General features: G+C 45.5%; 4 protein-coding genes across 12 annotated transcripts in view; all 4 read right to left on the bottom strand.

Moving 5' to 3' along the window:
- The window catches only part of LOC120957087 (pneumococcal serine-rich repeat protein), a 223570-nt gene extending 220496 nt beyond the window's left edge, over positions 1-3074 (bottom strand). The window contains exon 1 of one of the 4 annotated variants that reach the window (XM_049610476.1): positions 2933-3074. The gene's annotated coding sequence lies outside the window, so the exon portion shown is untranslated. The other 3 variants (XM_049610478.1, XM_049610479.1, XM_049610480.1) reach the window with 3 other exon arrangements.
- A 1520-nt stretch (positions 3075-4594) lies between these two features.
- On the bottom strand, positions 4595-5613 carry LOC120958762 (trypsin-4-like). The gene is made up of 2 exons (XM_040381761.2): positions 5462-5613; positions 4595-5394 (listed from the first exon to the last, which is right to left on the bottom strand). The coding sequence occupies exons 1-2, from the start codon at positions 5511-5513 to the stop codon at positions 4667-4669; spliced, it is 780 nt and encodes a 259-aa protein (XP_040237695.2). The 5' UTR covers positions 5514-5613; the 3' UTR covers positions 4595-4666.
- A 6293-nt stretch (positions 5614-11906) lies between these two features.
- LOC120957850 (protein argonaute-3) lies at positions 11907-18384 on the bottom strand. Its single transcript, XM_040380262.2, has 3 exons — positions 16731-18384; positions 13161-14474; positions 11907-13065 (listed from the first exon to the last, which is right to left on the bottom strand). The coding sequence occupies exons 1-3, from the start codon at positions 18120-18122 to the stop codon at positions 12979-12981; spliced, it is 2793 nt and encodes a 930-aa protein (XP_040236196.2). The 5' UTR covers positions 18123-18384; the 3' UTR covers positions 11907-12978.
- Positions 18385-19610: 1226 nt separating this feature from the next.
- The window catches only part of LOC120959490 (cGMP-dependent protein kinase, isozyme 2 forms cD4/T1/T3A/T3B), a 129178-nt gene continuing 122543 nt past the window's right edge, over positions 19611-26245 (bottom strand). For all 6 annotated transcript variants that reach the window (XM_040382927.2, XM_040382929.2, XM_040382928.2 and 3 more), the window contains 6 exons: positions 23083-23319; positions 22856-23005; positions 21711-22204; positions 21495-21620; positions 21237-21426; positions 19611-21149 (listed from right to left, as the gene is read on the bottom strand). In XM_040382927.2, the coding sequence (XP_040238861.2) occupies positions 20984-21149; positions 21237-21426; positions 21495-21620; positions 21711-22204; positions 22856-23005; positions 23083-23319 (1363 nt within the window). In that variant the 3' untranslated portion in view covers positions 19611-20983. The remainder of the gene's footprint in view (positions 21150-21236; positions 21427-21494; positions 21621-21710; positions 22205-22855; positions 23006-23082; positions 23320-26245) is intronic.

Raw genomic sequence — 26245 nt, forward strand, 5'->3', positions numbered from 1 at the left:
TCATACACAATCAAACGCTCTCACACACATACAGCGACAGATAGGCGCGCCCTGTGAATGCAGCAGCAGCAGCAGTATTTCATTCATACGAGCGCCTGCGCACCCCGCCAAGCACACCAGCCAACGGTACTTTCTGGCGGAGAGACTTTCCAACATTCCGACGTAATAAAAGCGAAACACGCAGCGCGAGCCCAAACAAAACTGTACACACAGCCACACAGCTTGGTGCTACACACTCACACACATGTAGAGCAGATTGTGAGAGGAAAATATTGAAAAAAAGATAAAATATTGGAATAAAAACGATTAAACACTCTTTTAGAACTGTATTACACTTTTACTCTTGTACACGCACGCACGCAACGATGAAAAAAGAAAAAGAAAACAAAACCCAAACTCACGCACACCTAGACAGTGCACGAATTTCACAACTTTTCTCCATTTCGTGATAATGAAGGGATTTAGAAAAGAGAAAAACCAGCAGTGTCTCTGTGTGCGTGTGCGGGCGCGCATTTGTTGGCTGCACATGATAAAACAAAAACACGCATGATGGTAAAACAACAGGAAACACACATTGTGCAATTGTGTGTGTCGTCACAAAAAAATATGGTACACACAACAGGGTAAAAAACCCCCCGCTCTCACAAGGCTGCCCATCAAAGCAGCCATAGCAACGCGCCGCAGCGCCGACACCACCTTGCGCCACCTTGGAAAGAGTGGTTCGAAAAAAGGGGGCGAGAAGAAGAGGAGGCAGCAACGAATGCTTACCAACCTGTTAGGGAAGGAGGGGGGGGGGGGGAGGGGAAGAGAGAAGACGTGGGGAGGACGCTGCACCTGCTACTACGATGATGATGCTGCTGCTGTTATGTTTCGGTTCGTTCGTTGATGGTGTTTTGAAGGGTTTTGAGCGAAAGCAGCACAATCATGCATTGAGAGAATGATGTGAGTGTGAGCGAGAACGAGGGAGAGTGATGGTTGAGGTCGTGGCAAGGCTGCTGCTGCTCTGGGCGCCGCTCAACACACACACACGCGCGCACGAAAGGCGGAAAAAAGATGGTGCTGTGTGGCTCCTCCACCCCAGTGCGTATCATCTTCGAAATCGCGGGCTCACACACAACACAACCCGAATGGATCCCAAAACAACAACAAACAACAGGGCAGCCATAGAGCAAAGGGTTTAATAGAAGAGCGAAAGCAAATGGAGCAAAGAGAGCTTTTTTCATATGTTTTTGGATGGTTAAAACAAAACCATGTAATTTTGTAGCTAAACTGTAAAAACAACACCGACGACTGCTGCTGGTAGCGGAGCTCTGCCAGTGTGTGCGCGCCGCGAGAAAGAGAGCAGTAGAAGGAGAGCAACAAAAATGGCGATATTCGATCTCGTGTCTGTGGCGCGCGCGTCTCGCCACGAACGAGAAGCCATTTCGTATCCACCACACACTCGCACACACCACAAAAAAAAAACGATTGCCATTCTAATCACAACGAACAGTTTGTACGATTATTTTCTAACCTTAAAAAAGTGTCACTTTTCATGAGACAAAAATTAGCTTTTTAGTGGCAAAAGTAGCCAAAAAATGTTGTTTCAATCGATTGTTTACCACCGCGGATGCTGGCTGAGACTGAACACACACACATACACATTTACACAGCGCTTCACAAACACACACACACACACATTCAGGTTGAAAAATAGACACCGAAACAAAATAAAAACACAAAACGCTGTAGGCCCGCTCGGTGTGGTGCATTGGCTTGTTTTCTATTATTTCCCTGCGTCTTCTTCTAATCTCCTACACACACGCACACCGCCACGAGCACGCCATGCATCGTCAAGCACACACACAAACACACACACGGGACGGCTTTTCCTGGAACGGAGGAGGAGAGGCTCATCCTTTTGTGCTGTCGAAAAATTCCGAGAAATCCGTCAACGCGCCACGACGCGACTGCTTTGATGACGCGCTGCCCAGACCAGACCAGACACCGCACACCCCCCCCAAAACACCGTGTGTGTGTTGTTTATGATCGCTATCTCGTTGTGTGTGGGGGGGGGAGTAGCTCGGACGTATGTGTGCTCCGTTCCGTTCCCGTTTTCCCTACACCTTCTGCACTGTTTGATTGCTTGTTTGTGATTTTTTTCTATTGTTATCCATTCCATAATCGGACATTTTTGTTTACCATCCACACACACACACACACACGCGTACACGTTTCTTTGCTTCACGCTTTCAAAACAAAACGGCAACACGGCAGTATAAACGCACGCGCTCTTCTTCTCTTTTGCTTTGGTTGCTGTGTTTTTTCGGGGGTTTTTTTTTTGCACAGCACCCGTGGCCGAAATGTGCGGAGGAATGGGGTCAGTGCGTGTCCTGCCACACACACACACACACGCTCTCACTCACTCACTCACTCACCCGCAGCAGCATCACATTCTCTTTCTTGCACACATGTACACACCCGCGCGACAGGCTCTTCTAACACTTGCGCGCTTTGCCCCACTGCACAGCAAAAAAAAAAGGCTCCAAAAACACAAAACACACACGCACACGCACAGTGTAATAATCTGGGCAGCGCAATCTGGCGGGCAAGTGGAAACCGATACAGAGAGAAGGCAGGCAGCGAGAAGCACAACAACCAAACACACCACCAGCGTAATGGAGAAGTGTTGCAGGACGGCGGTGGAAAGGTGGAAACTTACAGCCACCGAAAATATTATATCAGAGCCCAAACGCAGCAGAACCACACACAAAAAACACACACGCACACAGCACCACAGCACCAGCACGCACACCGTACACACATTTGCCCCCGCACACGAAAAAAAAAACCACACTTTCGGAGGGAAATTGAAATTTTCCACCGTCAAGTGACGCCCGGGCCAAACTAACCGTGCCGATGGATTCGGAACCACCCGCAGCTACTTACGCACCACAATCTGCACAGTTTTGCACCGTTTTACACACTTTGCCAGCGACGAAATGCGGGAGCGACACTTTTCACTCGCAGTAAAACCGCGTCCATCTTGGTTTTTTGAGTAATCACAAACTACACATTGCCTGTCTCGCTCGAGCTGGCGAGCCGAGTCACACGCACACAGACGCACACACGCTGCCACACAGCAGGCGGGTGCTTGGCAATGCGAGCGTGGCTGTGCCAAGTGGGTTGCGCTTGTGTGAGTGAGCGTTAGAGACGACAGGCGCGCACACACCAGCCCACGAGCGAATCATAACAAATCACACACACTACGGCAAACATTCGTCTGCAGCGTGTTTTCGACAAGATGGAATAGTGGGGAAAAAAGAAAAAAAAAAAACAAGCACACATACACAGGAGGGAACAAATCGTATCGCACACTGTGGCAGTATGTGGGAGCCGTTGGGATTGAGTATTGTTTTTATACCCATTTTGAGTAAAGGAGATTATTATAAACAATTAAATTAACATGAGAATTAAGCGTAAATTATACCAAAATGACGTTTTCTGCGAGTTTGGTTGCTGTTTGCGTCTTCCGATTGCTTTGCTTCTGAGAGCGCCTAAATGTATGCAATCCTGTTAGAACATTCGAATTGATCGGACCACGTGGTACGATTCTTCGTTGGTTTTTGAGTCCCTTCTTCTGTGATTGATTTGTGGAATTTAAGTTAATGCTTTATTGCGACACGTAATTGTTGTATTAGAAATTGTTCAAAAAGCGATATTAACTATCTTCTCTCTTGTTTTATTTTTATTTAATTCGTTGATCTATACTTTAGCTCGTTGTGTGCCGTTTTTTCACATAAACTTGGATTTCAAGCCTTCAATTCTTTATCTGGATCGATATATGTCCTAAACCCAGGTTCGATCCAATTTTTTTGAAATAGTTATAGTTTGAAAATTCTAACCAGATTCCAACCTGCGCAAAAATCCCAACGTTATTTCGATCTTAATTTCAGGTCCTCTAGAATTCCTGATGTTACAAAAAGACTATGCATATCACTGGGCGATATATTTCACAACTGCTTTGTAAGTATATCACTTATCAAAGCTAATCGATAGCATCGGAATATCACACGTTTGGTGAGCCTAGGAGAAACGATACTCCCGAGTGATCAGTTTGAACTAGAAATGGGTAACACTGAAGAATCTGAGTGATTTGTTTTCAAATCTAAATATCAAGGTTTGAGATTCACAAATCCTCAAAGATTGAAGCATCTTTGAAGAAGCATGGGTATATAAAGATTCATCTATTTTTAGAAATTCATAGATATCTTATCGTTTATGTATCTCTTCAGGAATACTTTGCATCATTTATAGCTCTTGATTGTAGTGAGGTGTGTATCGATAAGCGGTTGGAATAGATGTTCGAATAAATGAAGACATGGGAACCAAGATTTTTTCGATAAATAGGCCTAAATAAGACCCTAAAAAGACCTAACGCTTACTGGATAATATTCTAAAAGGGACACTAGATCCTCTACTTATATTTACCCTTGTAGTACCTAACCAAGGCAAAAATGTTTAAAAAAAATGAAGAAACTGTAGCTCAAAACGCACCATCAGTATCACCAGTTGAAGTCATCTGTCCAAAATGTGAAACAACACATAGCATTAGTTATGCTTTTGCCCAAAAATAAATATATTTCATATAACATATGCCAAAACATCCCATCAGACATCAACCGCTTTAAACGTTGCTCACTTCACGAATCCAATCGCGCACGGCGGAAACGCGCGCATTCACACCGGGCAGGCCCGGTCTGGCGCAACCGATCGCGAACGACACCACACCAACAAGCACATCGTCCACCACCAGCGGACCACCGGAGTCACCCTGGCACGAATCATGGCCACCCTCGAAGAAGCCCGCACACAGCATCATCTCCGAGATGGTGTGCGTACGCCGGTACGCCTTCTGACAGTTGTCCCGGTGAACGATCGGCAGGAAGGTAGCGCGCAGGATCAACGCCGAATGGAACCGGTTCAGCGTCTTGCCCCAGCCGGACACCAGCGCCTTCGAACCCTCGACCGGATCTTCCTCGTCCTGTTCGGGCATCTCGATCGATGCCATCGTGTCACCATCCAGCGGCAGCGGACTTTCCAGCTCCATCAGCGCAATGTCACCTTCGTTCGTGACCGAATCCCAGGCCGGATGGAGCACAACTCGGGCAACGTTGCGCAGCACACCGCCGTGCATTTTGTACGTTGAACCGGCCCGGATCGACACCTGATCGGCGGATACGCCATCCAGACAGTGGGCAGCCGTTAGGATCCAGTCGGGCGAAATGATCGATCCACCGCAGGAAGGATGGCCTCCCTCGCGGAGCGAAATTTGGTACGGCGCCTCGGAAATGTCGATCGGGAAGCCACCGACAATTTGGGCGCGTCGGGCCGGGGCGACAAAGCCGGAAGCGACTGCAAGGTGGAAGCGAAGAGTTGATGAGATCTTCAAACACTACCAAGCTTCATTATTGACACTTACCGGTCGCTACAGCTACTACCATAGCAAAAGCTAGTACGAATTGATTTGCCATCGTGCGCTACTTTCACCTGCTCTTTTCGTTTTATTGTTTTATGGTCAATCAATGAACTTCTTGTGATTGTAAACCAGTGAAGACTGATGATGAGACTAAGACGAAGCTTCCGATTTTATACTTCTCCGGGATATCGTCTATGCCCTATTCTTAGTGTGTTCTAGTAGTCTTATCATAGCCGCATGCTCGACAAACACTCCACAAGCATTGATTCGAACTGTACGGAACTCGTCTTAAGAACTCATCCATTGGATTGCGTAAAGCAAGGCAGGAAACATGCGTGCATTGTACACGTGGGCTTTAGGAAGAAGAGAGCACCATCGAGTACACAACCCCAGGAAGCTTACCGTAGTTGATTGAGGTTTCTAAAGCAGGTGCGCGGTTTACGTTTGATTTAAGTTTGAAGTGGCTTGCACGAAATTCAAGTTCAAGTTTAGCTGCTCTAGTTAGTAGCAATCTTATCTGTAGATGTAATCTTTTTGTACACGTATTTCCAAACGGCTGCTAGACGTGGTTTGTTTACGATTTTCAAGTGGTTCTCAATCAGAAAAGGGATAAGTATTATACACAAATCAATGTAACGAGTGCTTTGGGTGACAGGATTGCGCAAGTACACGCAACACACCACACTTTGAGGATTTTGGTTTGTTTCTTGATGAAATAAAAAAGCGTAATAAAATCTTCAAATATTGTGTAAATTCGGGTATTTTAATACTTGAGATTAGTAATGTAGTAATTTTCAACTTGGCGCTAGACTAGTGCCTCGAGGGTGGAGACTACGGAAGCCATCTTCTATAAGTCATCCCAGATCCTGGCATACGCTGATGGTATATACATCATTGGTCTGCGGCTCTCATATGTAGCAGAGGCCTACCAAGGGATCGAGCAGGCGGCAGAGAGCCTCGGACTGCAGATAAACGAGGCAAAGACCAAACTGATGGTGGCTACATCAGCGTGATGCAACTTACGTAGGCGTGATGTACAGATAGGTGAACGCACTTTGGAAGTCGTCCCAGAATTGACCTATCTGGGGTCAACGGTCAGCAACCTGCCAACGGGTCATTCTACAGCCAGAAAAATCAGTTCACCTCAAAGAGCCTGTCGCGACGGATGAAGCTGGGACTATATAGCACCTATATAGTACCGGTACTCACATACGCCTCTGAGACATGGACACTGTTTAAATCTGACGAAACCCTCTTAGCCGTGTTCGAGAGGAAGATGCTCAGAAGGATACTTGGCCCGGTATGTGTGGAAGGACAATGGAGGAGCCGATATAATGACGAGCTATACGAGATGTACAGGCGACCTCACTGTCGTACAGCGTATCAAGCTCGCCAGGCTCCGGTGGGCTGGCCATGTTGTACGCACTCCTCGGACACTCCTGAGACAGGCCAAGACCGCAAAGAGGTTGAGGCGCCGAATAAGTAAGAAAGTATGTAATTTGGAACGATATTTAGAAGATAGTGCATCTACATCACGGTCTTATAAGAACTCACCGACGTCTCTAAATCATGGCTTTTGTACAAGTTTAGCGAACCTCTTGTAGTTAAGTTCTTGAGCAAGGTTTTGAGAAGGAATGTGGCATAACTATAAGGAGCAGGATTGATTGAGAAGGAAGGACCATGGATCTCACTCTCGTAAAATTGATCAAGCTTGCCAGCCTCCGACAAACTACTCATATTATACCCGTAAGATCCGGGTAAGCTATCCACGAAGACAGAGAAGGTATGCTAGCTCTAAGTTGAGATAACAAAATGTTTTGAAAGCGAACATTATCAATGCGAATTTCTAGGGACTCAAAACTAAGCCACATGGTCTTCTGAACTCATCTAGTACAAACTACAGACAGAGCTTGATGGTACCATGCACTGAATACTGTTCTAACCTTAGCAGCTTAGGATAACCAAAATTTTACCAAAGCTCCTTGTCACAGAGAGTAATTAATGGTACCGGAGTATCCAAAAACATGGCAGGTTCATCATGTTAAAGGATATAGATTCCGCAGTAAATGAAGATAATCAGATCCATCTCTTCAATACATTCCCTGGGTCAATTGATCTCTAGACGTAATGCTTGGACAGAACTCAAGTCTGTCTGTTTTTGTAGATCTCTAATCCATCTTGCTCTTGTTTCTCGAAAGAACATATCATTACAAATAGCTACCTTGTTCTCAGTGTTGAACACAGGCTCATTGCTCGTACACTAACGCTCCGTGCTTCTTCGCTATGCCACAAAAAGAATTAACCATCAGGGGAGATTTTTAGGACCGTTCCAAAGATCTAACCAATGTGAACAGAGTATTCGCCTCTTAAGCTCTTCCCGCTACCAAATCCTTTCTGCAAACTGCTTCCTATCCAAAGAATGGAAAAGCCTTTGCGGCCAAAAAAGAGGTTCTGTTTGATTTCAGTAAAGTTCGAAAACATCAATCTACAAATATTCAGGCCTTTTGATCTTGAATAATGTGAATTTACTTCTATAGAGCATCGCGAGCTTGCTCTGTAGACTTTCATAGAATTTGACTTTGATAGAATAGATAGAATTTGTTTTGAATTTGAAATTCTACAGATCTGCATCTGCCATCTGCCACTAAGAGCGTTAATTCGTATTGTTCTGATTAGAGGATTATTCTGAATGTTCTGGAAAACACTACCAATATGCACGGTTAGGAAATACAAAAAACTCTTCTTAGACAAGAAAATTGAACCCTTACAAACATGTTTGCAACTGATCTGCTTCCATTACTGCTGAAAGGCTGCTCCTTCCACTTACAACAACCGTAATGCCATCAAAGATAAGCCTTGCTCTAAACCCTGACGCACTGTAATAATAATTACTATTAATTTAATCATCCATAAGTGATAATTACCATTTCAGCGCCATCGGTTAACTCCCTTTACCCCCCAAAAAAAAAACCATATTGAACGCCATCATCTTGGCCCCCCCCTTCATTTACCCATCGATTTTTGAACCGGCTGCCGGTTGGCGGGAAAATACGTGACAAAATTTCACAATCTCCCAACCCCAACCCCGAATGCTCCGTATTGCGCCGTTAACGCGGTACCGAATCGATTTCACCGCCCCACCACGCTGCTGCTGTTCCCACCCATCACCCATCACAAGGAAAATAGCGCCACCCGAAGAAATTGCGCCTTATTTTTCGCATCGTGCGTACGCGCCACACTTTTGCCCTTTTACACACAAACACGCGCGCGCGCGCGTATGTGTGGGTAAGCAGAAGGAAAACCCACGTTAACGTGTGTGTGAGTAGGTCTTGTGATGGGAAAAGGGAAATGAAACAACCAGGGGGAAAAACAGGGCAACATCATCATCCCGTGTGCGGGATCGTACGCTTTGCGGGAGATGAAACATACACGATGGCGGCAAGTGATATGGCTTATCCCGAGATTTAGGAATTTGGAACCATTTTCCATGATTCCAAGCAATGTTGCAATGTTGCAAAAACGAGCTTCTAATTACACGCGCATCCCCGCCAATATGCGGCGTTTGCTGTTTTCGGGGTTTGCGTAGAGAGAGAGAGAGGGAGAGCGCGCGCGTTTCGGCAACGCCCATTAGCAACGGGCTTTTCTCACTAATCACACCGCTTGTTGGAGTAGGCTTTGGAGCCGGATGGTGCATAATGTTGCGGCGGTAGTAGCACATACACACGTACGGAAGAAGACGGCGGTGGTGGTGACGTAAGCATATTGTGTTTGAGAGAAGTCAACATTAGAAATCCCATTTTCCAATTTCCAACCAGGCAGCAGCAGAAGATCCGGTGCTGCCGACAGGTCGGTTTGCCGCTCACACACTGCGGTGGACCAATTATCGGGCACCAGCAGCGTGTGTGTGTGTGTGGGTATCGATTAGTACACGCCAGGCTATTTATAAACAAATTGTCCTAGATACCGACCCCTAGCGGAACCGCGTCATATCCGCCCGTTTTTCGCTACCAGGCGCCAAGGCCGGACACAGCCGATGCCGCGTATGCGCGCGGTGTTGGTGGAAATTACGTGCGGGAGGGACTGTGAAGTGGGCAGCGACTTGTGCCACCACCTTGTGCATGTTGTTCCCGGTTCCATTCCCCACACACACACACCACGAGGCGTTTGGAAAATGGAGCAACATTTTGGAGACGTAATAAAAGAGCGAGCTAGCAGCAGGACACCCGCGCGAGTCCCTTTGGAGGATATGATGGCGCACGCTGGAGCTGGAGCGGTCAAAGGGATGAAGGCCCGTAGTAAAAACCCCTCACACAACACACATATACGCCGGCGCGGCAGACACGCAGTGCCACTGAAAAGAGAGAAAAAGAGAGAGAGAGTGAGAGAGACAGTTAATCGATTGTGAGGGTTGTTTTGGTGGAAACAAAAGGAGACAGGACGTCCCACGGGCGTATGCATTCGGGTAGGTTATGTGCCACATGGGTGGCACACGGTGAGAGCACCGCCGAGCAGCAACCCTCAACGCTGCGCCCAGCAGCCCCGGTCGGTCTACTACTGGTTTCTGATGCCTCCGTCGTCGTCGCCCGACCAGCCACAACACACAACGGGTGAGGTTGGTGGTGTACGCAGCATACGTTCCTTGTTTTTCCTTCAGCCCGGTATGGTCGCGTATACGTTATTGCGTCGTTCTGTTTTGGTATATTTTTAACACGGAAGATGGTTTAAAAACCTGGAAGCAGGATCAATTAAACTAGACGCTGACCCCGGGGCCAAGCAATGCCAAAAAGGGTTTGCTCCGGAAAAGGGTGTATGTGGAGTTGAGCGCAATTGGCTCGAATACGTCATCGTTGCGCGTTCATTACGCAAGTACGCATATTCGTTTTAAATTTAGCTGCTAGTAGGGGAAAGCGGGGCCAAATGGGCACCTTCTATTTAAGCATTATTTCACTACAAAGATACATTCCAAATGCTCAAAATGTATTCATTGGAGTGTTCTATGAACACCATGTAAGTTTCATAACCCTTTAATAACAAATAACCAAGAAAAATGCAAAATAAGATTAAGTAGCATATTGATGTAATATTTGCTGTTTCGAAAATAAGCTTAAACCAGTGTCACAGCGATACTTAGAAGTTTTACATGGTATATTTTTTAAAGATATGATATTTCTATATATTCCTGATATTTGTCTGAAGAAAGCAAGTCAATTGAATGCGAAACGGTGTAAGTTTTCACCTGATCAGAATGTTTGTACCCAAAAGCGCTCTCTCTCTCTGGCCGGGTTTCAGTTTTCAATTTTCAACCCGCGACGCCCTTTGTAAGAGTAATTATTTTTTATGCAATGAGACGCTTCATCTGTGTTTTTTCAATCGCCTTATCTCATCAGAGACTAACGTGTTTGCTTTTTCGTTTTTGTTGTTTTCCTTTTTCGTTGTTACACACGTGGGGTATAATGGGCAGTTATTCTTGAGACAAAATGGACAGATGCTTCTAACATACGGCGTTTGGTGAGACTATGGTGTTGTATTTGTCCCCACAACAATGGTAACAGGCACTGCTTTAAAAGATTCGATTTTGTAGATTAAAACGTGTAAAAACAGTTTTAATTTTGATAACATGTTTTTGGAAGAATTTTAACGGCTTTCCTGGACAGCAGGAATGTATAGGACGAGAATACATTTCACGAAACGTGCGCAAAGCATCTACTATTAGCAAAGCGCAGTTGTTGTGGCCCATATTGCCCCAGTGTTTGGACGTTTCATGTTTTGTTTACATTAGCCCGTTTTGCCCTGCGTGTCAAAATAGCATCTCGTAAAACATCAACTTTTATTTTACACTTTTTTGATGCAATTAAGTTATTTTCAGGCTATGTTGGAATTTTAATCCATAGATAAATGATGGAAGCATGTAACAATGTGAGAATAAGTTGTGTTGTGTGGCATATTCAAAGGAATATTCAGTAAACTGCTTAACAGGCCCATTTTGTCCCGCTTTCCCCTAAGGGATGCAGCAGCAACAGCAGCAAATTTTGTATAACGTTGAATGTTCTGACTTTCGGTTTATGTTCAGTGATTATATATATATATTCACGAAGATAATTCACTCCGCCCTGGAATATTATTGATTGAAGATATGATTGAAACAGCACTGAAAGTAAAAATAATATAAAATTAGCGAAAAAATGCCATTAAGACTGCAGTTATTGTCCGACATACGCTATTAATGAGAATTTAGTAATTAAAGTCGAAATCGAAATTTAATCTATGGGAATTGTAAAAATTGTTCTTTAAATATTTTCTTAACTTACTTAATCTCTTCTTCTCTAATTGCGTATGGCCATTAAAACCGATTTTTCAAGCTCTAAGAATCAATAAGATAAGTTAATGATGAAATATACTTCTATTTTTCGGATGATTCGATCCAAGGCACTGGCACTTTACAGCACAATTTTCTTATTAAGCTTCTGTTTATTTCATACACGATTTTCTTTTTTTCTGTTTTTGGTCCACAATTGAGCATCTTCCACAAATTCTTATAACATCAACATCAGTCTTTGGAATTCAATCTTTGCTTAAGAGTAACAAAAGCTTACCCCCTCCTCTTCAAAGATGTACAGTTCATAGTTTTAACAGTTAACATTGCATTGTAATTTTCTTGAAGTTTTACTTCTTAAATTCACTTACGAGATCCAGCCCTGAAATAATTATTGATTTGCCAAGCATTGTGATAAAAAACACAATTCTTTTAATCCAAACTACATCTTATTGACTTAAATTCAATTCAATAAAACAACAAAATGAATGAACTATAAAATGGTAGAGATAGTCCATAAGTAAGATATTACACGATATCAAATGTCTCATAAGTGTTGGAGACCGCTTTTTATACTAATTCCAGCACACGCTAGTTTCGCGGATTAAAGACGGATAAGAAAAAAAAAACAGCGTAATAGAAAAATAGGTTTTTAAAAGATTTTGTTTGTTTAAGCTTTAATTCAGATTCTTGAACGTTCCTACCAACGAAATTAAGAATCTCACTTGTTCTTAAAATTTGTTCGCAAAAAGTGAATAATATAAAAAGAAAATAGATGAAGCTTTTCCCTTCTCTACGAGCTAAAGGACGTTTTAATGCTAAAAATGTAAATAAATTGGCGTGTTCTGTTAAGGCACTTGGGTTCGTTATGCAGCCCTCTATTGGTATAACCCATAAATTCTAACCCATAGCTAATTCTTAGTTCAACGAATGTATAATAAGTTCACGATTGTACAGCTCAACGGAAAGAGGTTAATACATCTGTGTGTTATATCAGTGTGTGTCAGTAACGTGTGTAGAAACGAGATTGAATTCCGTAATGTTAATAGTGAAAAATAAAGAAGAGAAATTTGCATGCATGCACTAAGCTGCATGTGTATCAAGTAGCATATAGAAAAAGAGACAAATTCGGAAAGGGAATTCCCTGACATGAACAACACAATTCGCAAAAAAATACTCCCTTTGCCGCTCCAAAGTGTGCGCCTTCTTACAGGTAGAACAGCTTGTCGTTCAACGATTCTGCCGGCATTCGCTTGACCGACTGTCCAACAAGATACGCCAGCTTGTGTGCATACTGCGTGTGCGTGCAAAGAAAAAAAGGAAAGTAAACATTAGCTTCAGTGTGTGTGTGTGTGTCACTCCCAAAGGATCTGCTCCGTCCAAACCTACCTGACAGCACGCCGGCACACGAATCGTGCCGGTCCAGTTGTAGTACATGTAGCACATCTTGTAGCTCAGCTGCTGCAGAATGTCGGGCGAAAACATGGAATCGTCCCGCAGCACGATGTAATGCGTCGGTGTCACCGTGCCCATCTGCACCGTCTGCGATACGAGGAAAAAGTCAAACATGTACCGCCGTGTGACCGTGTTGTCCAGCACGGTACCGGGCGGTGCATTCGCTTGCCCATCACCATCCCCACCACCGCGGCTCATCGTGAACAGGCGCGTAATGATGCGCTTCTGCACCACGATGAACGTAATCTTCGGCTCGTAGTCCGGCTGGACCAGCTTGCAGGCCGCCTGCAGCTGCGGTATCTCGTAGTCCAGGCAAATGTTTGTCTGCTCGTCGCTTACACCGTCGCGGAAAATGATGATCCTGTCCGGGAGGTGGCAGTTGCGCCGCTGGTACGCCTGCAGCGTCTTCTCGAGCGACACGCACAGCCCGTTCAGGATTTCCTCCTTCCGCTCCTGCACGGTCGCCCGCGAGTACCAGTGCGTGAAGGCAGCGTCGAGCGAACCGACGAACGCGGCCACCGAGTTGGAGCGCTGCTTCGCCTCGTGGTACGTGTCAATGCCACAGATCATGGTGCGTTTGATCGGCACGCGGACGCCCCACAGCGACCCACCGAGCTTGCAGTTCATCTGCAGCAGCACCTTCAGCACGACCGACCGGTTGCGCTTCTCGTTCGCGAGCGTACGCGCGTTGATGACCTGCGACGGGATCGGCACCTCCGTGCAGAGGATACGCTTGATCGCGGCGTACCGATCGTCCCGGGACGTCGGGCAAATGATGACCACGATCTGGGTGCCGGGGCGGATGCGGGTGCGCAGCGCCTGCACGTACAGGTTGGTGGCGTCCTGCGGCAGCACTTCGACCTGCGGTTGGGCGACTTCCAACCCGAGCAGCTTGCAGGTACGCTTCACGCAATCGCGAAACACGGACGCGTGCTGCTCGTCGCGCTGCGTGTACAGCAGCATCCACTGGCGGATGTGGACGATCTCCAGCATCGGATTGTTGGTGACCTGGCGGGTGTAGTCGACGTTCGGGCCGGCGCTGCCCACTACACCCCCGCCGGACGTGATGTTTTCGGGCGGGAGCTGCCGACCCATCATCACCTTCGGGGTGATCATCAGCTCGAGCCCCCAGGAGGAGAGCAGCTTGCGGGCGGCTTCGTTTTTGTTCACATTCTCGCAAAACTGGCGCATCGCGACGAGGCGTTGGTTCGGTGTGATGCGCGTGTACGTCGCAATATCGCGCATTACCTGGGGGGGGAAGGGAAACGAGGAGAAGAAAATAGAATTACCTCATGATGATCAGCATTTAGCGATGAGTATTTTTAAAATTTAAATATAACGAAAGGTAGCAGGTTACATTCCCATGACTAATTAGCTATCAATAACTAAAGCTTGATTTAAAATATTGTGTGTAATTACACCTTTCTTCAATAAAAATTCAACATTTAACGTAGATTTTTGTCATCCACTGTTGATATTCAAATTAAATCGTGAACGCACAACAAAAAAGGACAGCAACACTATATTAATTTGTAGGGGAAGTAGGAGTTAGTTCGACACTGTGGGTAAGATCGATGGATTGCCGTTTTAGTATTTATAAAACCTATTGAAGAAAAAAATTAGTACACATTATTTATATGAACTGCTTTGAATATTTGAGTCACATTTCACTGATCAGATATAAATTGTCAAAAAACAACAAAATAAACACATGGTGGTTCTGCTGATTGACAGCTGATGTAATTTTTTACTGTTAGGACTTAAGGAATTGTGACGTTAATTCAACAAAATTATAGTTTCCGTGTTAATAGTTTTATAAACACTTTTGATTAGTTATGTATCAAAGTGCGTAATTTTTATATTTAACTATATAGTAAAAAAATTTCACCAAAACTTGTGTGGCAAATGGGGGTAAAATCGACACCACACTAGGTAATTCGTGTAATTCGTGTTTGTAGCATGTTAACCTTTTTTAGATCGTAATTTGAAAGTGCCTATATTTTCTATAGATGACCCGTAATTAAAAATACCTTACAAGCTTTAAAACTAGCGATGTCAACAAACCAAGAAGCATAAGCTGAAATATGGAATTTAGCTATCATTCTCTCATATATAGCGTTTGTCAAACTCGGACTCAAAACATATACAGGCGTCCCCCGAGTTACGACCCCCTCGAGTTACGACGATTCGCAGATACGACGATTTCGATTTTGACAGTTGAAAGATGTCATTGAGACGAAATTGATATATTTTTTTGAATTTCTGTGCAGATAACCGTTACAAACATATTTCCTCAGATTCCACAACACCCCGAGCTTGAATATCTATGTCGTGTAAACGGCTTTTGGAGGGAAATTAATACATTATCGTACATTATTTTTGATAAAATATACGATTTCATAGATTCCGACTCTTCAATTTCGGTTATAAACTTTATATTCACAGATATTCGACATACGACTATTTCAACTTACGCCTTGCTTTAGGACATTTTTTCGGTCCCAAATACAGTCGTATCTCGGGGGACACCTGTACTTAATATATGGTTTAGGCTTATTCAAATTATTATTGTTATGGCTTTGACTGTATTTTAGGATTACTTTAGACCGGTTTAGGCTTAACTGAAGAGGAAAATAGTAGAAAAATGATAGACTTTTGGCTCCATATAGTAGAAACTGTGGAGATAGGAAAGTTCCGTAAATCTATCTCCACAGCTTCTACTATATGGAGTCTGGTCCCATGCTATTTGTAACGAAATATTTGTTCTTGTTTGTAACTTCATTTCTTTCACATATTTCAAAAATGTTTTATGTCATTTTTTCTTAAAATTGGTACGAAATACTTTGTTAATCTTCAATGAAAAACAACCGGCCATCAGATTTTGTAATTTTAAAAGTTATAATCAATGCGTCGTAATCATCCCACAAGGTGTCGATTTTACCCCATCGTGGTGTCGATCTAACCCGCACTGCAGTCTTGTGGCAACAAAAAACACACTTTTTTAAATTTTTATCAAAATGTTATCAAAATTAATGCGCAAACCGTAGTTTCTCGTGAGACGGAGCATAATGAATTAAAAAAGCTTTTTCGATGTCTTATAGTAAGTTTACATTGGCAAAAGTTTTGCCATTAAGCGAAAACCCCGTAAGGTGTCAAAACTACCCCCAGTTCCCCTAATCAATATACCAAATTTCGATTTAAAAAAAATCTCAAAAAAGATGATTATTTTTAATAAATAATAAAATAACAAATTATCACTAAGAATAATACAATAATCATCAGAACCAAATGCACTCAAAGAATAAAAGTAACCAGCACAAATAATTAATAATTAATAAATAAGTAATTTTGAAAAAAGAAAATAGTAAAAAGTTAAAAATAAACTATTGAAATATCGAATTAGCCGGATTTTTCGTAAATATTTACATTCAAAGCAAGGAACTATATACTTAAACCATTTCGAGAACAATATTGGCCTCTTCAATCTACACCCCCAAAACGTACCTTATGATCGTTTCGCATCTCATCGGTCAACCCAGTGAGGAAGCAAATCTCCGGCACCAGGCAAACAATCATCTCCTCCGGCTCGGTCTTCCCCACCACGCGCCGCTCCGACCGGTTCAGCAACAGTGGCTGCTGGTGGTCCTTAATTTCCAGCCCGTACTGCTCCTTGTAGTACTCCACGTACGAGATGTCCCGCTCCCCGTACCGGAACGTGCTGAGCGGGTTCGTGTCGAAGCACACATCATCGATGCGGTACGTTTTCTTGTTGTACCGCGTCAGCACGACCGCCCCGAGCAGCGACTTCAGCACATTCTCCCGAAACTGTCCACCGCGGGCCTGGGCCAGCATCTTGATGTGCGTGTACACCGTCGTTTGCATCAGCACGCGGTGCGTTACGTCCAGGTTCAGCATCAGCCCGCCCTCGAACTCGTTCACCGCCGTCACGAACCCGGGCCAAATCTCCAGCTTGTGCTGCGGTATGATGCGGGCCTGCGTCGGATCGAAGTGCTTGCGGCCCATCTCGGAGAGCTGCAGCATGTACATGATGCGCCGGAACAGCTTGTTGTAGAACGCCACATTCTGGCTCATCTGCTGCTGCACGCGGAACACCACCGACAGCGTGACGGGCGTACCCTCGGTCGGATGTTGGGACGTCAGCTTGAACCGCTCCTGCTCCAACGCTTTCGGCAGCAGCAGTATGTGCCCGTCGAACGTGTACGCCGTGCCGAACACGTCCTTGTGGCTGTCGATGCACCGCTGGCGGGTGCGCTTCGCATCGATCGGCGGGCTAAAGTCGACCGTGTACAGGAAGATACCGCGATCCGGCTCGCACTTCAGCTCCATGAAGTTGCCCATCAGGTGCAGCGGGTTGCCCTCCTTTCCGATGCGTATGACCGGTTCGCCCTGCTCCTTGCATTCACGCAGCACAAACGAATCCTCCGGCTTGGTAAAGTCCGACGCCTGCCTTGATGCGACCGACCGAGCGTCGCTGTCCTTGATCGATGCCGTTCCCGCTCCGGAAGTGGCCGACGAGATCGGAACGGTCGTATCCGCCGGTGGCTCTACCGTGGCCGCGGTCGGGGCGGCTTGGCTTAGCAGCTTCTGCAAAAATCGGCCCCGTCCTCCCATGACGAGGTTTTCCATCGGCGTCACCAGCGGTGCCGCCGCATCGGCCGGCGGTGCCATCGTCACGCCAAGTGACGAAAGTGCCCATGCTCGTCCACGGCCTTGAACTGGCAACGGTGCGGTCGGTTCCTCGCCGCTGGTCGTTACGCCCGTGCGGTACCCACTGTCGAGGTTCTGTGACGTAGCGTTCGCCGAATCGTTGTTCGACCCACCGATCGACGAGGAGGATTCAATTATCGACCGAAAAAAATCCTTCCGTGAACTCATCTCGGAGCAGTCTATACACGGAGGAGGAGGAGGAGAGTCCCTGGTCACAGGCAAGAGATGAAACACGCACGATTTTTGATATCAAAGCTTTCCTTTTTCACGATTTTCACACGCGCTATCCGCTTCATGCAGAGCGTTCGTTCGCACGAGCGCCGGTCAAAGAACCTTCGATTGTAAAGTCGGAGAACAATACGAAACGTGCGTTCTTCGCAAGAAATTGCCACAGCGAGTTCTATTGTGTTGTTGCGAGCAGAGTGGCCAGATTATTTTATAGATTTTTCGGTAGTTTTCGGTAGGCTTTGAAGTGTTGTGCAGGGGGGGGGGGGGGTTGCTGGAGATGGAAGCTAATCTGTGGATCAAGCGGAATCAAAAATATTGATTTCGTCGGACGCCGCATCCGATTTTATCTGTCAAACTAAATGTGTGGTTTTTTGTAGGAACAATCTCAACTTAATTTTTCATAATCGTTATATTATTAAAATCATTCAAATAATCGCAATATGATACGAAAAGCGTTTGACAGCACGTGCGATTAAATCGCATGCGATGGAGCACAGACACGGGCCTTAGTTGTCTCTATTGAACTTCTGGTTCCAGTTGCTTGTGATTTCCATATAGAGTTTTATACATTAAGTGATTTGGAAAATGGTTATATGACTTTTTGGTTAGTATTACGAAAAAATCTGTGATTTTCGGTAGAATAAATGGAAAATCGGTAGTTTTAGGGCGGTCATCTGTGAGTCGGTAGGCGTATAAAAAATCGGTAGGAATACAGATAAATCGGTATTTCTGGTCACTCTGGTTGCGAGGCGAAACTTGACAGCGCGTAGCTGTCAGCGGCTTCTACACGGTTTTCACCGCGCACAAAACAATACGCAGGTTTTGTGATGCGGCTTGAGGGTACTAGTTGGGCAATATTAAGTGATAACAGAACAAAAAAGCATAACAATAAATTTCACGCATTTTTTCTGAGAGCATTACAACAAAATAGTCTAAAATGAAGCGAGAAGTGTTTGATGCAAAAGAAGCAACACAAACAAGGCGAATTACCACAGTTGATCTGTCACTCGCATATGACAGATGGTCGTGTGGATGACAAAACGTCAATACAGAATTCGTATTTTCCGTTGTACTTTCTTAGTCCAGGAGTGGAAAGTGTCGAAGTATGTATAAAAATACAAATAAAATAAGTAAGACTTGTAGGGGATGTTTGTTTGTACATCTTTTGATTTGGGTCTCCATGAAAAATAATTAAAGAAATATTTAAATTACCACATTAAGTTGTATTACAAGAATTTCTACCCTGTCTCTTGGTATAATTCGAAATAATTTGTATAAAATTATATTTTTTTAGCTGATGTGAAAAAATACATAAGAAAAATAGAGCTTTTCACAAATCGCTGACCCGCAGACTCTGCAATTCATTCAATCTTGGCCATTTTCTTTCCAACTATTAGCCTACCAAATCAAACGGCACACACCACCACACTCGAAATTACACGGATTACGAATTTATTGTTTTTTTTTCTCTCAGTTTTAAACGATGCTAGAAACTAAACTCTGATTTCTAATCAGCTGCTGAAAAGGAAACTAGTTCTGCACACGGTTCTCCTTCGGGCTATCAACCACACATACGCGCACACACACGACCATGCGCTCAATTTTAAAATAACAATTTAAACAACGAACCATTCCAATAATCTATTTAGACACTGGAGAAATGATCGTATGGAAAAAAGGGAAAGCAAAAAGAAACATTAAACCGCGAACCAATTCTGCTGTTTTTGCTTGTTTGTTTTTCACTACACATATATATATATGCACCTAACACGTAAATTTTGACGCGCATTGTTTTTTTTTGTTATGTACAGACTTCGCTTTTTTTAATATGTATATTTTACAGAATCTCGATTGCACAAATTGAACAACATACACGCACGCACGCAACACACACACATACAAACATACATTCGTTTCTCTTTCTCTCTCTCCTGTTCTCGCTAACCAGACGTTATCATTATCAATTAGCGTCCAACAACTATTATCGGGGTTATTATCGGGGTGTTTAAATTCTGACCAACAATTAGCTGAAGTAACGGGGTGTAGAGAGAGAGAGAGGTGTTAGCATTAAAGATTGGGGCTTTTTTGTTAGCTAAGGCATACCACGTGGTACGATGGTCGTTGCACGTGATCTCTAACGAGAAAGGATCATTCAGGATGGAAAAAAGGATATCAAAGAAGAAAAAACAGGGAAGTACAAAGCAGTACACAATCATAATCAACAGTTTCTTCTCTCCTTTTCCGACCCTCTCACCTCACACATATGACATGGACGATGCTGTGCTCAATCCTCTAATTCTTGTATTTTTTTGCTATTATTTGTTAAATGTATAACTAATTGTTTAAGGACACTTTCTCTTCTTTTCCATTAAAAAAAAGTACACTCTGCAATAGACTGCCTTTCTGTGTCTGCACCTTTTTTTCTTGTTTTCTGATTAAAAAAAATGATAAAACTTTTTAAAATATATGTATAAAAACGCTACACCGTCCCCGTGCACAAGGTCACACCGCCACAAACACCTCATTCACTCCAAAAGGAACAACCAAACGTTCAACCAAGCGCTAGACGACAGACGGTATTAACGTTCAATCACTTCAATCGCTGGCTCTCTTTCTCTCTCTCTCTCTCTCATTCATCAAAATGAAGCAAAAACGAAAACAAAAACGCACGAAAATGTAACCTTATTGCACGGGACGCACGGGGGAGAGAAGAAGCAAAACTTTCTTATAGGAAGTGTTTAGCGCGAAAAGATCTTTCATCAAAGAGCGCACAGCAGGCAAGAGGGGACATGACGTTTCGCTTAGAAATCATCGTCCCATCCGGACAGATCATCCGGCGGAGGGCCATCCGGATCGGCCGGATAGTCATCAAAGTTGGCGGTATCGACGACGCTCTGTACCTTCGGTAGGATCGGCGGCGGCAGTGAACGATTCCGCAATCCTTCCCAGTAGAAGCCATCGAACCATCTGTAGGAAAGAATTAAGAGCATTATCAATGTCTGGAGGAACTCTGATTGCGCTGACTGTGTCTTCATCAGGCACCACCACACTTACTTGTGCTTTTGGATTTCACTGATGCCGCCTCGCTGGTAGCCGAGACGCTCGGTCGGATTGTCCCGGCACAGCTTCTTGATCAGCGCACTGGCATTGCGAGTGATGTTGCGCGGGAACTCGATCGCATCGATACCCTTCAGGATGATGTTGTACGTGCGCATCGGATCGGCTCCAGTGAACGGTGGCGTACCTGGGAAAAACGAGAAACCATTAGAAGAGATCCACAGGAACCACTCATTAATATGAGCGAAAACTCACCAGTCAGCAGCTCAAACATGAGCACTCCAAGCGACCAATAGTCGGCACTGATGTCATGGCCACGGTTAAGAATAACTTCCGGCGCTACGTACTCCGGCGTACCGCAGAACGTCCATGTTTTGCGACCTGTTGAGAAGATTCGCAGAAACAAAACAGATCATGAGCATCTTGAATTCACCAAAACGTATCTCCCGCGCGCTCTCTCTCTCTCCTTACCTGATTGCAGCTTCTTAGCGAATCCAAAGTCCACCAGCTTCACGTACCCCGACACATCCAGCAGCAGATTCTCCGGCTTCAGATCGCGATAGATAATGTTGCGCGAGTGCAGATAATCAAACGCCTCCACCACGCAAGCCGTGTAAAAGCGCGTAGTGCCATCATCAAAGTGGCCACGATCGCGCAAGATCGTCCACAGCTCCCCGCCCAGGCAGCTTTCCATCAGCATGTACAGGTACTTGCGGTCCTTGAACGTTTTGTACAGCTTCACGATAAAGTCACTGTTCGCCTCGCTCATGATCTCCTTCTCCGACATGATGTGCTGCTGCTGGCGCGTCTCCACGATCTGTGCCTTCTTCATCTGCTTCAGCGCGAACGAGCGCGACTTGTCCTGGGCCAGCTGGACCAGCTCCACCCGCCCAAAGCCACCGACGCCGAGCGTCGAGATGACGCGCAGATCGGACAGCTTCACCTCTCGGAACTCTTCCCAAATCCTTAGAAAAAAGAGTAGGAAGACGCATGATTAGGACATTGATCTCAACCAGTAGACGTAGTGTCAGGCTGTTAGTGGTGTGCTCTCTGGAGCGCACCCGCGACTCCGAACCATCTCAGGCTATTTTCATTGCGATTCCGACTCCTGCAACAAAGAAACCACTAGTTTCGGTAGGAGTCGTTGGAGTCGGAGTCGTCCGGAATTGTCGGGAGTCGTTAGAGCCAGAGTCGGCCGAAGATGGTCTGCGGATGATTCCGACTTCAAACGACTTCGGACGACTCCGGACGTCTTCAGATTATTCCGGATGACTCCAGATGATTCCGGATGACTGTGAACGACTCCAGATGACTTCAGGCGACTTTAGACGACTCCGGACGACTTCGGATGACTGCGGACGATTTTGGATGACTACGGACGACTTCGGACGACTCCGAATTCCGACGACTTCGACTTCGGACGACTTCGACTTCGGACGACTCCGACTTCGGATGTCTCCAACTCCGGACGACTCCGACTTCTGACGACTCCAGAATATTCCAGGCGACTCCAGACTACTTCAGATGACCCTAGACGGCTCCAGCTATTGCTGGGAGGACCAGTCTTCTGGAGTCGGATCTGCTTCTCTTTACCCCTCACTACAGACTTTACTTACTTCTTCCGCTGGCTAACACCCTCGTCGTTGTAGCGGTTTCGGATTTCGTCCAGGTTCGAGATCAGCTGGTTGAACGTGTCCCGGTCAATCACCAGGCAGGTAACGCCTTCCGGTGAGTCACAGATAATGTTTGCCGTGCGTAGATCATCGCTGTTTTTGTGGGGGAAAACAAAGACACTTTGTTAGCGATCACCCTATTCCCCTCTAAAGGAGTGTCCGGTACTTACCCTTGCAGTGCCTTCTCGCCGAAGAAATCACCCTTCCCGAGCGTGCGGATGAACTTCTCCTCCTGCGTGTCTGGCTGGCGTATCGTGACGCGCACCTGACCCTTCGAGATGATGAAGAACGTGTCGCCGCGGGCACCCTGGCGGATGATGTAGTCACCCTTCTGGTAGTAGCACTCCTCCAGCACGTCCGATATTTTGCACAGCGTGTCCTCCGGGAGGTTTTTGAAGATCGGCACACTGAAATAGAGAGAATCGAACCAGCGTTAGTAGTGGAAAAGTACTTACAAAATGATGCCAAAAGACATTAAATGTATCCAAATCAAACAGAATTACCCAGAAACAATCAACAAACCGGTGTGGGGTGATGGTTACGGTTACTTTGATTCAACAATTTTCAACAACCCTTTTAAATCCTGGTTTGCAGCTGTGGACATGGTTGCCCAAGGGCAACTAGATCCCATTGTTGTTTAGCAGGTGCGAAAGCACGCATAAAAACCCTCCGGCAGAGTTGACCGTACGACCATACCGGGTGTAAACATTGCCTAAGCAGGTTGCCCCAAACCTGGTGTTTTGCCCAGTGTTTAGCCGGCTCCATCCGGCATGCAAACACAATAGTCCGCAGCGGTGGGTCAGTACCGAGGGAGGGAAGGCGGTGAGTTTTTAGCCACACATGCGGTGCGCAGAATAATGCGTTTTGCCGTAATGTGGCCCTGATCAGTGGAAGGGAAAAGAGGTAAGTACACGCACAAACACACCGTGTCCAGCGGCACTAACTATCATCAGGGGGGAACGGGAAGCCCCAGCAGTCAAGGGTAATGTCCTAAACCGTGACCACAGCCGAGGTTGATGCCACCATGTAGTTGCTGTTGTGTTGCATATGCTTTTTTCGCGGTTTATTGCGTTCCGAAGTGTGTTTGTGCGGGTGTCATAAATACGGTTTGACGGTTCGTCTTTGAGGATGAACGATGAGGGTCAACGTGGGGAATTGATTATGCATGTCACATTACCCACCACACACACACACGCCGCTTGGTTGTGTGTGCCCGGGTGTAATGATGGCCCTGGGCAGAGACCGACCAGTAGATTTTGACTGCGTTTTGTGTCGCCCGGGGAGAGGGTTTAATTTACCATCGATGGAAGGAAGGTTTTATGGAGAATGAGTTAGTAGGTCACGGTGGTCGGAAAGAGTGTATGTATGTGTGTGTGTGTGTGTGTGTGTGTGTGTGTGCCATTATAAATGCAAGATAAACGAACGGTATTTGGTTTTTGTGCCGTTCCAGCGCTCGTCTTAAATGTGAGAACTTCAAAGGAAAAGTAGCAGCAAAAGCTGAATAAGACACTGAATTATCCGATTTTATGGCACCTGAACCGAGAGTTTGCATTTATAACGGCAGCTTTTAATGCAAAACTGCATACAAAATGCAGAAAACTGCAACTTCCCCATGCATAATTGTTTCTTTTTGATGCTCCAGAATCGTGAACGATTTAATGCTTTTTTCTCTCTCTCTTTTCAGGAACTTTTCCAATGAACTTTCCCCCATGTTCCCCCTTTGGTAGTCAGCGATATCTTATGTCATCATAACGCTCCTCCCCAACCACACACGCCAACATCATTCTCACAACACACACACCCACTATGTGACGATTGGGGCGGCATCATCACGGGGCCTCCATTCTTCCTCTTTGCATCACAAATCGAATGGCACGCGACTGCATAAGTGGCGCTGCACTCACTATGAAATCAAGTGCAGCACAGGTTGCAACAATCGGAATGTGCTGCCACATTGCACACAGCATCGAAAACAAAGCGCAGATAGGAATACCTGAAGGTATGAAAAGACTCCACTGTGAGTCGATGCGCGATGGTAATAAGAAAAATGGAAAATCTATTAACTAATCAATTCGTCTTGAATCACCCCCTGCCAACATGATACCGCCGTGAAGGCCACCCATCCAAGCAAAAGGCGGCAAAAGGCCGGCCGCCGGACAAAAGAATCAATGCGAAAAAAGAGCGCGATGAAATAATGCGTTAATTACAAAGCTGCCAGGGGAATGAATGAATGAATGAGACCTGTTCACACGCTGCCAGCTGAGCCGGTATCGGTGCTCGGGGCAAATAGATTTCTTCTGCAGTGCAAGCCACCAACATCAGGTGCAACTACACACAGAAGCCACCGTCGTAAAAGAACACCCCCAAACGATGGCCTTCCCACACCCCCAGAAGGCTCTCTCACACAGAGTGTGTCTGGGGCGAGGAGCAAGCGATAGTAGTAGCAGCAGCAGCAGCAGTAGCCGCGGCAAGAAACAAATTAAACGATAATAGAACGCCAAACAAATGGTTTGCGCGAACGTGCAAAAGAGCCTGCTCTTTTGAAGTCATTTGGGGTGAGGGGAAATAAACTAAACAAAAAAAAAAATGGACATCCCAACCACCACTAATTCGCGTGCCAAACGTGCCCTGAAGGTGGCGAGTAAATGGGGTTTTGAAGACTTGAGAATGAAGACTTAGCACCGGCGCAGTCGGCGGACGGCCAGTCGGGGACGTTCTGTTTCACCCAGCACGCTTCCCTCTTAATCGTTCTTGCGGGCTTTTGGCGTTCTTGTGCGGATGTGAAAGAATTGCAATTGGTTTCGCTCCGAGAGTGGCTTGATGAAGTCATCAACGGTATGTGGTCCGGGAAGGCCTACCCAATCCCCCGCTCCATTTCGCCCGGAGTTGGAGAGATTTTGATGGGAACAAGACGGCGCTTGACTGCTAGAAGCGTAGCGAAAATGGTTTATTATGAATCGGAAGGCGCGCTTTGGAGCGTTGTTTGTTCTTAGTTTATATCCATGGGAACGATTTTCATCCGCGAGAATTATGATAATGATAACGTTCCGTGAGCATGATCAGAATGATCTTAGGAAGTGAGGAGAGATAGCAAGCTGAGACTGGACATTGTCCCCGCTTGATTACTTGATGAGGTCTTTTGAAGACATCCAACAGAACTAGAAAAGGACAGCGATCGGCAAAGTACGGCTCGCGAGCTCCGCATGTGGCTCATTGATAACGAGATGGCGGCTCTAAGCAGTTCATATATTTCATAGAACTTTAACAATTTTTTGCTATTGGTTTAACAATGTGGCTCTTCAAGTCTACGAACATTTTTGTAGAATTTGGCGC

The sequence above is a fragment of the Anopheles coluzzii genome, chromosome 3 (genome assembly GCF_943734685.1).
Source record: "Anopheles coluzzii chromosome 3, AcolN3, whole genome shotgun sequence".
Taxonomy (NCBI): domain Eukaryota; kingdom Metazoa; phylum Arthropoda; class Insecta; order Diptera; family Culicidae; genus Anopheles; species Anopheles coluzzii.

Excerpts from the sequence above, each read along its gene's own strand:
- LOC120958762 (XM_040381761.2), bottom strand. The coding sequence starts at position 5,513 with ATGGCAAATCAATTCGTACTAGCTTTTGCTATGGTAGTAGCTGTAGCG. Across the intron at positions 5,395-5,461 it reads GGTAGTAGCTGTAGCGACCG|TCGCTTCCGGCTTTGTCGCC; the intron begins GTAAGTGTCAAT and ends TCCACCTTGCAG.
- LOC120957850 (XM_040380262.2), bottom strand. The coding sequence starts at position 18,122 with ATGAGTTCACGGAAGGATTTTTTTCGGTCGATAATTGAATCCTCCTCG. Across the intron at positions 14,475-16,730 it reads AGATGCGAAACGATCATAAG|GTAATGCGCGATATTGCGAC; the intron begins GTACGTTTTGGG and ends TTCCCCCCCCAG. Across the intron at positions 13,066-13,160 it reads GTGTGCCGGCGTGCTGTCAG|TATGCACACAAGCTGGCGTA; the intron begins GTAGGTTTGGAC and ends ACGCACACGCAG.